Source organism: Oncorhynchus clarkii, chromosome 8 (genome assembly GCF_045791955.1).
Source record: "Oncorhynchus clarkii lewisi isolate Uvic-CL-2024 chromosome 8, UVic_Ocla_1.0, whole genome shotgun sequence".
Taxonomy (NCBI): domain Eukaryota; kingdom Metazoa; phylum Chordata; class Actinopteri; order Salmoniformes; family Salmonidae; genus Oncorhynchus; species Oncorhynchus clarkii.
In genome coordinates, this window is record NC_092154.1 from 28,189,867 (window position 1) to 28,206,062 (window position 16,196).

A 16,196-nucleotide genomic window follows, 5' to 3' on the forward strand; every position below is an offset into this window, starting at 1 on the left:
GAATATTTATGTAAATGTGATATTTTGTTTTTTATTTTTAATGCAATTTTATAAAAATTCTAAATAACTGTTTTTGCTTTGTCTTTATGGGGTCGTGTGTGTAGGTTGATGAAACAATTTTAGAATAAGGCTGTAATGTAACAAAATGTGGAAAAATTCAAGGGGTCTGAATATTTTCTGAAGGCACTGTATGTGTTTGTGGTTGTGTGTCCTTTGGGTGTCACAGATGGCTCGATGCAGCAGTGCTCTGGACAAGCTGCAGGGTGAGCTGTCGGACCCCACTGCAGTATGCTCCGGTCAGGGGGCCCCGATGGTTCTGTTAGTGCAGACGGAGCAGCACCAGGCTGGACTAGAGCGGGAGCAGCGACTCCTGGCCTCCCTGGAGCTCCGGCTCTCCCAGCTCCTGGGTGTGTCCAGCCCTCAGGAGGCAGCTAGCCCTGTCCCAGTCTGCCAACGGCTGAGGGACATGCAGGAGCGCTTTAGGAGGTAAGGATGATACAGTACAATCTTTGAAAGACAAATACTCTGAAATTAGGTGCCCTTTCCATTTCCCTCACTTTCTCTCTATCGCTCTCTTTCTCTCTCTTGTCTTCCCAAACTCACCCACACAATTCACATGGCACACATCCTTGCATACACGCACACACACCTCAGGAACAGAAAAGCACAATGCAGAAAAAACTTAAATGTTTTTACTTTTTACATAAACATTACATGTCAGCACAAGAACCCTGGAGCCTTTGCCAAAGGTGTGCAAACAATCACATTGACACTGCTTATTAACACTGTTTATTGACAAATGTTGACAGTAGATGTACTATTACACACCATGAGTGGCAATATGATTATTGGAAACATTTAAGCACATACACGTAGTTTGATATTAATATTTAAACCAGTTGAGCTGACAGCCATTTTATACTGTTTTGCTATGGCTGTAGTCATCAATCTAGCAAGAGGGCAAAATTGTATTAATTTAGTAGTGTGTGTGTTGTCCACCCCATCCCCCATAGAAAGCTATAACCTTTAGCTTTCACCTAGAATTGTTTATTTATGTCTGAGATAAAGGCACTTTTCAACCCAAATGATCAAGTACACAATACAAGTATATTAAAACATATTCAAATATGAAGATATGATCAAAATAAAATAATTGTGAATGAATAAGCCTTTTTATACTTTATAATATGCCTATATATAGTTCTACCCATAATATTTCACCTTCTTTTACTTTACCAAACATATTGGTGATAGTCAAAATCTGTTAAATTTGTGAACGTCTAAATCAACATTTGGGCCATTTAAACAGTGTGTGAAGGGCTATGTAAAGGGAAGGGCTATGTAAAGGGAAGGGCTATGTAAAGGGAAGGGCTATGTAAAGGGAAGGGCTATGTAAAGGGAAGGGCTATGTAAAGGGAAGGGCTATGTAAAGGGCTAGATGTTTTCGATCTGGGAATACGGGTCTGTCTCTGACGTAAAGAGAAAAAGTTTGACTAACCACACAAAATTACTTCTTTGCTTATTTTAGGTTTAAGGAAGAGTGTTGGTCGCGTTCTTTATCCTAGAGATATAAAAGTATTTAGTATTTAGATTCGCCTGCTCGAGACAAAATTCAGCAATTGCTTTGCCATGTCTGTGCTGTGAAGCAGTCGAGCTGGATAAATGTTTTTCGTAGGACCTCCCCTTTGATGTGACGTCACAGTGAAGTGATACAAATTGATGTAATGATGCAGCCGACCACCAGAGAGAGGGAAATACAAGTGTATTCGACAAAGGACCTTTACGTGGTCCTAGGAAGGTCTGGATTTCTGTCTTCTGACTTATAAAAACGGTGGGAAATCGATACAGTCAGTCATAAATATATTTTAAAGTAATTCTAACGCCCGATTTCGGGGGACTGTCGGGTTATTAAAGGTATGCTGAGCTTAATGACATCATCTTACACAGTGGGGCGACTTCCTGCTGAAATCTACAATGACAAAATTCAAATCTACCAAAACTCACCCGTGGGCATGCTGAAAGGAATGTTGTCTGTGAAGCAAAAATGGTTGTATATACTGACAAGATATTGGAGTCTCCACTCTAACAATGTGAATCAGTGTCCGTAAAGGCGAAAGGCAGGCTGGAAGGGGCGGGAGCAAGTGGAAACATTCTAGTCAATTAGATGGCAGATTTGCATGTGAATAACAGGCACACCTCTGATGTAACATTGGTTTTCTTTAGGTTGGAGGGATATCAAGCACGTACACTTATATCAATCAGTACATTCATAACAACCTAAGCATTACGAAAAACGTCTATTCAATCAAATAGGTCTCATATAGCAAATTAGCAATACATTTTTATGTTGACCAAAATCTACGCTCTCCCATTGCCCTCCGTCGTGACGTTGCTATCATTAATGTGTTTGATTATTTTATCAAATCAATTAACTACATTTCTTTATTGCGATGATTCAATCAATCATAACTCATTAGTAATCTTGGGGCAACACGGGAAAAGTTATTTAACGAGTTACTATCTCCCGACTAAACTCTAAAGATATGAATTTGTCTTACATCAGTCACAGTCAATTCATTAATTCTTATTAACCTCATCAGTCTCATTCTGAACGTTGCATAATCCGTTAAATCTGCACGAACCCTAGTCTACATGATGACTCAGCGATACACAACCCTAGTCTACATGATGACTCAGCGATACACAACCCTAGTCTACATGATGACTCAGCGATACACAACCCTAGTCTACATGATGACTCAGCGATACACAACCCTAGTCTACATGATGACTCAGCGATACACAACCTTAGTCTACATGATGACTCAGCGATACACAAATTGGCTTAATTATTTATTTACTGACTAACTAAATAATCACGCAGAATTACATAAACGCACACACAGGTTAGGTTACTACATAATGCAATAAAAAGTCCCTAGTGGACTAACCCGATATGACGCTTGGTACACAATGAATAGGGGTGGGGAAAGAAAGAGCGGGAGAAGAAGAGACAACGGAATTCCACTATCGTACATACAGTTGAATAATACGCTCATCGTAAATATCGACATTTAGCACCCTAACAACCGCTCATTCGGATTTAGAAATGCAACACATATTTACGCTTGTATGTCTTTTTCGTCTCTCTCTGTTGAAAACGCCCGATCAGTCTGTGGAGTCAGTCAACAGACAGTCTCTGATAGTGTAAGTCTCTGGTTGTCCACCAGAGGTCACCATGTCCTTTGTAGTTGTTGTAGGTTGGTCTATGAGTGTCTGTTGGAATGGGTCTTCCAGAGGTGTACCACGCCGTGTTCAACGGTCCTTGACCTTCACTCTGTTTATTTGGAAAAGATACCCTAGAGATACCTACAGTTGAAGTCGGAAGTTTACATACACTTAGGTTGTGGTCCTTAAAACTTGTTTTTTAACTACTCCACAAATTTCTTGTTAACAAATTATTGTTTTGGCAAGTCGGTTAGAACATCTACTTTGTGGATGACACAAGTAATATTTTCAACAATTGTTTACAGACAGATTATTTCACTTATAATTCACTGTATCACAATTCCAGTGGGTCAGAAGTTTATGTACACTAAGTTGACTGTGCCTTTAAACAGCTTGTAAAATTCCAGAAAATGTCATCATGGCTTCAGAAGCTTCTGATAGGATAATTGACATCATCTGTGTCAATTGGAGGTGTACCTGTGGATGTATTTCAAGGCCTTCCTTCAAACTCAGTGTCTCTTTGCTTGACATCATGTGAAAATCAAAAGAAATCAGCCAAGTCCTCAGAAAATAAATTGTAGAGCTCCACAAGTCTGGTTCTTCCCTAAGTAAGGAGACGCGTTCTGTCTCCTGCGAAAAGTACAAATCAATCCCAGAACAACAGCAAACGACCTTGTGAAGATGCTGGAGGAAATAGGTACAAAAGTATCTATATCCACAGTAAAGCGAGTCCTATATCGACATAACTTGAAAGGCAGCTCAGCAAGGAAGAAGCCTCTGCTCCAAAACCGCAATAAAAAAACTGCACATGGGGACAAAGATCATACTTTTTAGAGAAATGTCCTCTGGTCTGATGAAACCAAAAAAACTGTTTGGCCTTAATGACCATCGTTATGTTTGGAGGAAAAAGGGGGAGGCTTGCAACCCGAAGAACACCATCCCAACCATGAAGCACGGGGGTGGCAGCATCATGTTGTGGGGGTGCTTTGCTGCAGGAGGGACTGCTGAACTTCACAAAATAGATGCCATCATTAGCGAGGAAAATTATGTGGACATATTGAAGCAACATCTCAAGACATCACCAGGATGTTAAAGCTTGGTTGCAAATGGGTCTTCCAAATGGACAATGACCCCAAGCATGCTTCCAAAGTTGTGGCAAAATGGCTTAAGGACATCAAAGTCAGGGTATTGGAGTGGCCAGCACAAAGCCCTGACCTCAATCCCATAGAACATTTTTGGGCAGAACTGAAAAAGCGTGTGCGAGCCAGGAGGCCTACAAACCTGACTTAGTTACACCAGCTCTGTCAGGATAAATGGGCCAAAATTCACCCAACTTATTGTGGAAAGCTTGGGGAAGGCTCCCTGAAACGTTTGACCCAAGTTAAACAATTTAAAGGCAATGCTATCAAATACTAATTGAGTGTATGTTAACTTCTGACTCACTGGGAATGTGATGAAAGAAATAAAAGCTGAAATAAATCTGAAATAAATAAATAAAAATCATAATAATAATAAATAAATAGAAATAAATAATTCTCTCTGCTATTATTCTGACATTTAACATTCTTACAATAAAGTGGTGATCCTAACTGACTAAGACATATTTTTTTTACTAGGATTAAATGTCAGGAATTGTGAAAAACAGAGTTTAAATGTATTTGGCTAAGGTGTATGTAAACTTCCGACTTCAAGTGTTTAGTGGTGAGAAGAAATTGCTCTTTGTCTCTTGTCTTCGTTCGAGTTTTCTAGGCTAACAGTGCATAAACAGCTGCAGACTGAATGTTCCTGTGTAGTCTTCTTCTTCTTCTTCTTCTTCTTCTTCTTCGAGAGAGAGAGAGTTTCAGAGGGCCTTACCATTTTCTGGTATTGTAGTGTCAAACCATTTTTCCATATCCAGTTCACGCTGTACTTCGGCTGGTCTTTAGTTTTAAACCATTTCTCAGCAGTGTAGCCACCGCTTTCCACTGTCTAGTCTGGTAGAGATTTTCTTCTTCTCTGTTTAAAGTTTCAGAGTTTCTAACCATTTCGTACCTTTCAGCTCACGCTGTCGGTCACGCTGGTCTGGTAGAGTCTAACCATTTTACACACCCGGCTTACCGTCCGTATACTGGTCTGTAGAGATTCCAACCATTTCAACGCATGGCTCGTCCTCACGTTCTCTGGTCTAATGTACATTTTGTTAGCGGTCCTTTTATGACTTCTCCTTGGAGGGCGGTTCCATCATGTTGCCACAAGGTCTGTGCTCATGTGGCGTGGTTACTGACTGGGTAAAACTTCACATGAAAAACTATTCTCTCATTTAGAAGGGTAAAATCATATTTCATCTTCTCACAAATAGTTTCATATTTAATCATATAAGTTCCACAACATTTAGATGTCAATCTGATAACTGGGACGTATACATTTGTCGAGTTACCGTTATTTGGTTATTCCGACCTTAATGGTATCGCAAACAACGACTCATTTGACGTGATTTTTGTTTCAAGCCCCACCAACCGTTTCCCACATTATATGTGTTAGGAATGTTGTGTCATTATCCACTCCTTCTACTAAAAAGGTTATTTCCCCTCCATCCTGCAGAGCCCAAACGCAGAGTTTCTGCAAAGTATTTACGACTGTCATACGACTGGCCAACTCCATCCAAACTCCATCCCTCTCCCCTGCTGTGGGAGAGAGAGGGCGCTGTAGAGCGGACTCACTGTAACCTGAACTTTTGGATCCTCACAGGAGAGTCATAACACCTCTATACAAAATAAAACCCATTTCCATTTTCACGCTGACAGAAATAGAGGCGCAGTCCGGCATCTGCCTTTGCCTCTTCTTCTTTGTGTAAAGTCTAGAAAGTTGCCCTACGACAGTGTATGATGATGTCATATTGCTGAGCCTACCTTTAACATTGTGAGGGTGACATTGTGCCCACACAGCCTGAGAGAGCGGAGCATGCTGGTCCGGAGTGCGGCGCTTTCAGAGGAGCAGGAGAGGGAGCGCTTGCAAGAGCAGATCGGAGAGGTGGAGCAGCGAGTGGGTACCCTGCTCTCCATTCTGGTGTCCCACCCCAGCACACGCCAACTCAAGGTGAGCTACTGGGGGAAATGCACTGTATTCTTTATTTAGAGACTAGAGAGAGCGAGAGAGGAATTTATTGTATGGGCCAGAAGAAACTATAAAACATGGTTTTGTTTTCTTGTAACAGCTACTACAAACTTCAGCTAACTTTAGCCATTGTTAGCATTAAGTTGAAAGCCTCCCGAGTAGCGCAGTGGTCTAAGGCACTGCCACATTGCAGTGCTAGCTGTGCCACTAGAGATTCTCGGTTCGAGTCCAGGCTCTGTCACAGCTGGCCGCGACCGGGAGACCCATGGGGCAGCGCACAAAAGGGCCCAGCGTCGTCCAGGTTAGGGGAGGGTTTGGCCGACAGGGATGTCCTTGTCCCATCGTGCACTAGCGACTCCTTTGGCGGGCCGGGCGCAGTGCACGCTGACACGGTCGCCAGGTGTACAGTGTTTCCTCCGACACATTGGTGCGGCTGGCTTCCGGGTTAAGTGGGCATTGTGTCAAGAAGCAGTGCGGCATGGTTGCGTTGTGTTTCGGAGGACGCACGGCTCTTGTCCTTCGCCTCTCCCGAGTTCGTACGGGAATTGCAGCGATGAGACAAGACTGTAACTACATATTGGATACCATGAAATTAAATACAAAATGTATTTCCCTTTAAATAGGCTACATCTTGACCCTCCTCAGTCAATTCATGACTCATACGTTATAAATAGTCCTGTTATGTGTATCCCAGTCATTCTAATTATTTGGTTGGAGATTCCTTTCTCCTCCCGCTGACCCGAGCATCTTTTGAACTCTCCTCAATAAATTCTGCAGTTACTTTACCTGAAAACTTTTAAGTGGAAACCACAGATCCTTAATGTCTCATTAGATTCAGAAGAGTTTTCTGCGCTTAAGAAGGCTGTTTTTGCAGACAGTTAAAAAAACCATAAGAGTATAAGCCGGTGAAGGGAGGGTCTAAATTATATGGAATTGTTTTAAGAAGGTCATACCAAGGATAATTTTGCTATTTGAGTTAGAATGTTACGCATTGAATAACAGATTCACTACAGTGTCGTGTCCATATACAGTACTTCCCATACTGGTCAGGCACCGTGTTATGCGGTGGAGCGCACAGTGTCTCCAGTGCACGTTCACAGCCCGATGCGCTACATCCCAGCTCCCCGCATCTGCCGGGCCAGGGTGAGCATCCAGCCAGAATGGATGGTGCCGGCTCAGCGCGTCTGGTCTCCAGTGCGTCTCTTCGGCCCAGGATATCCTGCGCCGGCTCTGCACACTGTGTCTCCGGTATGTCTGTACAGCCCAGTGCGTCCAGTGCCAGCGCCCCGCACTTGGAGGGCGAAGATAAGGACGGGTTGTGCAGGCTCTAAGCTCGAGACCTCCAGTGCGCCTCCACGGCACAGTGTATCCGGTGCCTCTGCCAAGGACAAAGCCTTCTGTATATCTCCCCAGCCTGGTGAGTCCTGTGCCTGCTCCCAGAGCCAGGCCTCCTGTGTGTCTCTCCACTCCAGTGATGATCCATGGCAAGAAGCCTCCAGTGATGATCCATGGCACGAAGCCTCCAGTGATGATCCATGGCACGAAGCCTCCAGTGATGATCCATGGCACGAATCCTCCAGTGATGATCCATGGCAAGAAGCCTCCAGTGATGATCCATGGCACGAAGCGATGATCCATGGCAAGAAGCCTCCAGTGATGATCCATGGCACGAAGCCTCCAGTGATGATCCATGGCAAGAAGCCTCCAGTGGTGATCCATGGCACGAAGCCTCCAACGACAGTCTCCAGTCCGGCACCTCCAGCAACGGTCTCCAGTCCGAAGTCTCCAGCGACGGACTCCAGTCCGGGGCCCCCAGTCCGGGGCCCGCAACGAGGGTCCCCCAGTCCGGGGCCGGCGGCAAGGGTCCCCACACCAGAGGCGCCACCAATGCGGGGTGAGCCAAAGGTGGAGTGGGGTCTACGTCTCGTACCAGAGCCGCCACCACGGATAGATGCCCACCCGGACCCTTCAGGTTTTGCGGCCGGAGTCCGCACCTTGGGGGGGGGGGGGGGGTACTGTCATGCCCTGACCTTAGAGCCGTTTTATTTCTCTATTTGGTTAGGTCAGGGTGTGATGTGGGGTGGGCATTCTATGTTCTATTTTCTATGTTTTGTATTTCTTTGTTTTGGCCGGGTATGGTTCTCAATCAGGGACAGCTGTCTATCGTTGTCTCTGATTGGGAACCATACTTAGGCATCCCTTTTTTCCACCTGTGATTGTGAGTAGTTAACTTTGTTTGTGGCACTAAAGCCCTGTAAGGTTCACGGTTGTTTCTTTCGTTTGTTGTTTTGTTGACGACATTTTAAAATAAAATGTACGCTGACCACGCTGTCTCTTTCCAACGACGGCCGTGACAATATTTAGTTTAGTTTGTAGGCTAAACCGCTCGGACACTAAAGACGATTTTGTGAGAAGACCAATTTTTGGGATGTCACCAGATGTGGTGGATTGAAACACATCCAATGCAAAGAAACATATATCTCTAGCTTAAACTCACAGATTGTTATGGGCATTCTTTTATTACGCTAATTAGATTTCTGTCGGGGCGTGGACATCTCTCTCTCTCTCCTTCTCTCGTTCTCTATTTCTCCTTGTTCTCTCTCTCACCCTTTCTCTCCCCTCTCTGTCTCTCTTTCTTTCTACAGGAGGTCAGAGTGGAGTTGGGTTCCCTGAGGGCCAGGTTACAGTCCATCATGGAGTGTGTTGGGACAAAGTATGCCGCTGTTACACCTCCGGAGGTGGAGAGACAGCTGCAGGAAGTCACTGGCTCTCTGCAGGACATGGAGGAGAAGGTAACGGGGATAAAGGGTGGTGGTGGTGGCTGATAGGTACAGATCTAGGATCAGCGTCCCTTCCCCCAATCCTAACCTTAACCGTTAGTGGAGAAAATGCAATACTGATGTAAGATCAGCATCTAGGGGCAACTTCAACCTTGGTAGACCTTGGTAGAGCAGTTTTGGGGTCAATTCCATCTCAGTTCAGTCAATTGTGGAAGGGAATTGAAACTCAGCGAATTAATCAAAAAGTCCACATAATAAACATCGAGCAAGTTTCATGGATATGGGATTGAGCCCAACACAATCCCAACACTGGTTTCTGAGTAAAAACCTGGCTAGTTGGGACTTTAAGGATGATTTGTGTGTTTGTGTGCACGCACGTGTGTGCATATGCTTGTGTGTATTTACCAGGTTGGCCAAGCCCTGGAGAAGAGCAGCCCACTCAATAGGCTGAGTAGCAGAATGGGGGAGATCCGTGTCGGGCTAGAAGAGGTCCAGACATTGCTGCAGCGGAAGAGCTCCTCTGTGTCCGAGGCTGAACATGTGCTAAAGGTGTGTGATTGTGTGTGTGTGTCTCCGTGTTTGTATGCATACGTGTGTTCTTCCCCTGAAACAATCAACCTAGTGTGTGTGATTGTTCCTAACCTGGCTCTAGGCCAAGTCATTGAAAAGCATTTTGTGACAACTATTGTAAAAACAAAAGGACTTATAAGTACATGGGATTGATTGTTACCTGATTGATATCATGACAACATTATATTTTTGTCCAGTTCGTATGGGACCAGCTGGACCAGTGGCACGGCCGGCTGGCCCTCCTGGAGGGCGAGGTGCAGGAGGCAGCCGAGGAGGAGCCGGAGCAGGCCCAACTCCTCATGGACCAGATCACCCAGCCACTTCAGCTCTACCAGGACACGGCCCAGAAGGCTGAGCAGCGCACTGCCTTCCTCAGCAAGGTGAGAGAGGAGTAGCTCAACCTTACCCTCAGATCGGCCTTTCACCATGTTCACCATGTGGTTGTATCTTATAATTACAGCATTCCTCAACTGGTTCTTCCAAAACAGCACAATTTCAGTTTACTGTTTTTTTTCCTCCATTTATTTCAGTTCCTATGCCCAATGCCAGGGGTTCCATAATTACATATTGCCGTGGGATGATTTTTCCTTGAGCGGATGGTCGTGGGCCAGAACATAGTTATAAATCATTTGTACACTGCAAAATTGACCACAAGAATCCCAAACATATATAGTATTTGACAAAAACAGGATCATTTCTAACCTTGATTACATTGGGATACGATCACATTTGCCTCTCTATTCATTCGAGCGAACACTTGGGAGCAGATTTCCTAAATTAAAATCACAGAGCTAATTTCCTGGTGATTTTAGTCTTATGTCCATGAATGAAAATTAGTACCAGTCAAAAGTTTGGACACCTACTCATTCCAGGGTTTTTCTTTATTTTGAATATTTTATACATTGTAAAATAATAGTGAAGACATCAACCCTATGAAATAACACATATGGAATCATGTAGTAACCAAAAAAGAGTTAAACAAATCAAAATATATTTTATATTTGAGATTCTTCAAAGTAGCCACCATTTGCCTTGATGACAGCTTTGTACACTCTTGGCATTCTCTCAACCAGCTTCATGAGGTAAAAGTCAATTTGTGGAATTTCACTGTCCCATCCCCTGTCAGATCCCTGCCTGCCTCCAGGAGTATAACGATATTATCCATCGTGCTGGCTGCTGGCTAGAAGAATCCCAGTCCTGGCTAGACGCTCCCGGCACCTACACCACAGCCAGGAGCCTCCAGAGCCAGACCAACACACTGCAGGCCAGTCCACTGCACACACACAGACGCACACTCACATGTACATACACGCAATCCCCTGGATTGTAGAACACTGCTGGTAGTTCTGAATTGAAATACAGTGCATTCGTAAAACAAAATGTGGAAAAAAATCAAGGTGGCTGAATACTTTCCCAATCCGCTGTGTAGTAGAGCTGTCCGTGTTCGAGTGTGTTTCTATGTTTATGTTTTTTAGTCATATGTACGGGATACACATGGTATACACTGTCCAACTAGATGCTTACCTACTCGTTATTTTTCGACAATGCAACAACAATAAGAAATAATAAAATATAAGAATACGAACATAAAGTAAATGGTAGAAGTAGAATAGAATACATTTTTTTAGCATAAGTATTATACAGGCAGGCACAATTTATTTAGTCCAATATTTACATGTATTTTGGGGAAGGGGGGATTGGGGGCAAGAGTTTAAATTGTGCAGTATTTTGCAATCATAAGAGTCTGGTAGCAGAATTTGGGATGTGTGTGTGTAGCATAAGTGTGTGTGTGTGTGTGCTAATTCCAGTTTAAGTGTTCAGCAGTCTTATGGCTTGTAGATAGTGTATGTGTGCTCATGTAGGTATGTAAGTCTGTGTTTCTAGGTATGTGTTTGTATGTACATGTATGTGTGCATGCGGGTGTGCACTCATGTGTCCATGTTCTGTAACCCCACATCACAGATGGTGCTGGATGACTCGGAGCGTATCCGGGCCACTCTGGTGGGCTTTGGACCTGTGTTGGTGGACATCTCTGCTGTGTGTCACACCACTGCTATGGAGGATAAGCTAGTCCAGACCGAACGCCAAGTCACCGCCATGCAGCATAACATCATGGGGCCATTGGACCAGCTGCTGCACGTCACTCCGGTAAGACCCTCCATTGCAGTGGTTCTCAATAGGGGGTACTAGTAGCTCCAGGGTCAAGTTTCCCCTAGGTACAGAAATAGGATCAGACTCCACTGCTAATGGTTAAGGTTAGGATTGGGGCAAGGGAGTCTGAGTGAGTGTAACCGTGAGCGTGATGCTTCAAACTGGGTGTTTGTGGAAAGAGAGTAAGGTTGTCTATCAACAGCCTCAATAGAAGAGTTTCACCCTCCCTCAGAATGCATTGTGTCTCCTCCCCGTATTACATTTAATAAGAACTGCTGTGGCTAATGCTAGTGAGTTTCAATGGAACATTCCACTGCGTGTCTAGGCTAAATTTGATCGAGCACACTTGGTCTTGGTCTGAAACAGAAAAACAACTCACACACAAACTTTTGATGCTAATAAATTCATTTCTATTGATCATTTTGTATTTATTTTATTTCACCTTTATTTATAACATTTATTTAACTAGGCAAATCAGTTAAGAACAAAATCTTATTTACAATGACGGCCTACCAAAAGGCAAAAGGCCTCCTGCCGGGAGGGAGGCTGGAATTTCAAAAACAAAATTGGGGGACAAAACACACATCACGACAGCAGATACACCACATGAAGAGAGACCGAAGACAACATAGCATGGAAGCAACATGGCAGCAGCACAAAATGTGGTACAAATGTTATTCTGACACAGACGACAGCACAAAGGGCAAGAAGGTAGAGACAAAAATTGAAAATTCAAAAAGCCAAAAGAAATGAATAAATAGTACAGAAAATATTTACTAAAGTATGAAAACAAAGGAAAGAAGATCATTTTTTGGGGACCGCCTCTCACTTCATGGCATGTCTTTTCCTTTGGTTTGTCTTGAATAATTTAGGAGCTATTTTTCATCCCCTTTCTCTTTTGTCTTCTTTTTGTTTTAAAGCAACAGTTCATCCTAATTTCATACTTTTTTAATGTTCTTCTTGCCTTAGAAGTAGTTTATGCCAGGAGTAACTGCAATGTACTGAGTGTAATTTGCAGCCACCCCTGGCCTATAGATTACTTCCTTTGTAGAAACATTTTAAAGGAAGAAATAATGTTGGACTAACCCTTTAAAAGTAAATTAAATGTAATACAGTGGTAAAGTATACAAATGCTTTGTGAAGATTTATAGGAACAGTTTTCAGACCCATTCCCCTTTTCCACATTTTATTTTAAAATAGATGAAATAAAAACATTTCCTCATCCATCTAAACACAATACCCCATAATGACAAAGTAAAAACAGGTTTTTAGACATTTTTGCAACTTTATTAAAAATAAACAGATACCTTATTTACATAGTTATTCAGACCCTTTGCTACGAGTCTCGAAATTACGCTCAGGTGCATCCTGTTTCCATTGATCATCCTTGAGATGTTTCTACAACTTGATTGGACATGATTTGGAAAGGCACACACCTGTCTATATAAGGTCCCACAGTTGACAGTGCACGTCAGAACAAAAACCAAGACATGAATTCAAAGGAATTGTCCGTAGAGCTTCGACAGGATTGTGTCTTGGCACAGATCTGGGCAAGGGTACCTAAACATTTGAATACATTTGCAAACATTTCAAAAATCTTGTTTTAGCTTTGTCATAATGGAGTATTGTGTGTAGATTGATTTTTTTTTAAAGTTAGCCATTTTAGAACAAGGCTGTAACGTAACAAAATTTGGAAAAACTCAAGGGGTCTGAATACTTTCTGAATGTGCTGTATGGTTGTTTGCACGAGGGGGAACTTTGAGCAGAGCAAAGTGATTGGGGTTACAGTAGCCAAAAAGGTTGAACACCACTGTGCTGTTCTATCCCTTCAATAGAAGTTACTACGTAAAGTGAAAATGTCTGACACCTGTTATGGTAGGGGTGTGCAATGATATCGTCTCGAGGGCCACATCGGGGCGGCAGGGTAGCCTAGTGGTTAGAGCGTTGGACTAGTAACCGAAAGGTTGCAATTTCAAATCCCCGAGCTGACAAGGTACAAATCTGTAGTTCTGCCCCTGAACAGGCAGTTTAACCCACTGTTCCTAGGCCGTCATTGAAAATAAGAATTTGTTCTTAACTGACTTGCCTAGTTAAATAAAGGTTAAAAAAAAATCAGGATATCAGAATTCACCAGAGGACCGCACAGATTTTTTTTAGTTAGTCAAAAGCAATTTGCAGGGCCCGAAAAAGGGCAGCTATTTCAAAAGGTATTGGTCCATTACAATGTCGACATCATTTCTATCTCATTTTAGACATCCAAGAGTGGCCTGGAGTACGTACGATACCCTTATAATGTCCTAGTATCATCCCATAGCGATCCTACGTTATTACTAGAAGCTTTCAGACTCTTATGTCAGGGGGTTTGGAATAACAGAAGACAGCAAAAGACAATGGATGATAAAGCAGTATTCTATCATTTCTATTCCATTTATGAAACTGACTTGTGGTGCTTTTCATTTTTGAGTTTGGTTTTTGCTTTCGAGCTTTTGCTTTTCTCTGGAACATTCACAGCATTGTTGCTATTTTCAGGAAGTGGATGCCATTGAAGCAGAGGTGAAGACGATGGAGAAAAATGTGACCAAGATCAGAGCTATTTTATCCTCCACTGACACATTGGACATCTCACTTGAAGAACACCTCCACAACCGGCAGGTGGGACAAGAGTGTGTTAAGTGTGTATAAGAGGATGTGTACATAGCCATTCATGTATGTTTGTCATTTATATGATTTAGAAATGTTTTTGTTTCACACGTGCACACATCTTGTGTATGTGCTTACTGTATTGACCTCTCCCTCCTTGTTCTGTCTAGGTAATCCTGGCCAACATCCAGTCTATGCAGAGGACAGTGGGGGAGATCGAGGGCTGTAAGGCTGAACTTGGACTACCTCAGGGGGCAGAAGAGACACTGAGTGCCTTCCCCAGAGCTGTGCTACTCCTACAGCCCCTCCAAGAGTTGGAACAGCTGACACAGGAGCAGAGTAGAGCGTTGGAGGTAGGAAATGTTCTCACAACGTCTCCACAACATCTCCACGTTTCAACAACATTACTAGACCGTGTCTCCAATGTCCACACAACGTTATGGCAATGTAACAAATGTGCCCCCAATGTTGCCAATATTGTCCCCAAAGCCAGGCCCCTCTCCATTCAAGAAGGGTTCAGTAAAGTTCAGTGATAAAAAAATAGAAAATGGGTAACATTCATTTTGGTTCAATGAAGTTCCACACACAAGTGTTCCGTGCCTTAGCTCCTCCACCATAAAGGAACATTTGAAAATATTTGCCTGCACTTAGCCTCTGCCCAAGCTTTCAAAAACATTATCTTTTGTCATGATTTTGGTTGCCCAATAGGGGGCGATAGCATCGTATGATCTTCAGTTTAGAATGCAATTTGATTTATCAGCTGTGTTTGCTAGGGATCAGGCCCTCGAGGACTTGCCCACCCCTCGTATATCACAATGTTTGATGCGTACATAATCACAATAGGACAACGGTTGACATCGCCCAACCCTAATTGATGCTTTAAAATGAGCTAAATGTGATCGATCCCCAATAAAAGACAGATGATGCCAGTCACAAAGCTCACATCCTTATCACCTATGACTGCCAAGTACTTTTGAACTATGTATCGACAGCTACTGACTTTGACCTTGATTTCGGCTCCTACTTCAACTGCGACTCAGCTGTTCCCTTGTCAACACCGGACCCTACTCCATTGTTCGAGCTATCCAACAAGAAAAGTCACGGGAGGAGGACTGAACTCCTTGTTACATTCTTAGAAAAATGTTTTCCAAAAGGGTTTTTCGGCTGTCCCCATAGGAGAAGCCTATTTTGTTCCAGGTAGAACCATTTTTGGGTCAAGGTAGAACTCTTTTGGGTTCCATGTAGAACCCTCTGTGTAAAAGGGTTTACATGGAACTCAAAAGGGTTTTTCAAAGGGTTCTCCTATGGTGACAGCCAAAGAACCCTTTTAAGTTCAAAATACCATCTTTATTTCTAAGAGTACAGACTCAGATGCAGAGAAAATTGTCTGGCACTTCCTTCTATTTAATTGGCAAATGTCCAGTCACTGGAGAACAAGATGGATGAGCTCTGTTCGAGAGTTTCCTACCAACTGGGCGATATGGTAATGAAACTCAAATGCTTCTCCGTGCTTCGTCGTAACCGGACAGCGGACTCAGGCAAAACTAAAGAGGGAGGGATGTGCCTCTTTGTAAACAACAACTGGTGCGTTGCTTCAAGTTTGAAGGAATTCTCAACCTTTTGCTCACCTGAACTAGAAAACCTCATGGAAAATTGCAGACATTTTTATCTACCAAGAGTTTTCATCTATAATCATCACTGCTGTCTACATCCCACCACAAAACGAGAATGGCT

General features: G+C 43.2%; 1 protein-coding gene across 13 annotated transcripts in view; it reads left to right on the forward strand.

The window, feature by feature from the left end:
- LOC139415226 (spectrin repeat containing, nuclear envelope 2a) overlaps positions 1 to 16,196 on the forward strand; it is a 226,507-nt gene that overhangs the window by 98,431 nt on the left and 111,880 nt on the right. For all 13 annotated transcript variants that reach the window (XM_071163142.1, XM_071163152.1, XM_071163147.1 and 10 more), the window contains 9 exons: positions 227 to 486; positions 6,153 to 6,303; positions 8,967 to 9,113; positions 9,510 to 9,650; positions 9,869 to 10,051; positions 10,798 to 10,935; positions 11,634 to 11,819; positions 14,352 to 14,474; positions 14,633 to 14,815. In XM_071163142.1, the coding sequence (XP_071019243.1) occupies positions 227 to 486; positions 6,153 to 6,303; positions 8,967 to 9,113; positions 9,510 to 9,650; positions 9,869 to 10,051; positions 10,798 to 10,935; positions 11,634 to 11,819; positions 14,352 to 14,474; positions 14,633 to 14,815 (1,512 nt within the window). The remainder of the gene's footprint in view (positions 1 to 226; positions 487 to 6,152; positions 6,304 to 8,966; positions 9,114 to 9,509; positions 9,651 to 9,868; positions 10,052 to 10,797; positions 10,936 to 11,633; positions 11,820 to 14,351; positions 14,475 to 14,632; positions 14,816 to 16,196) is intronic.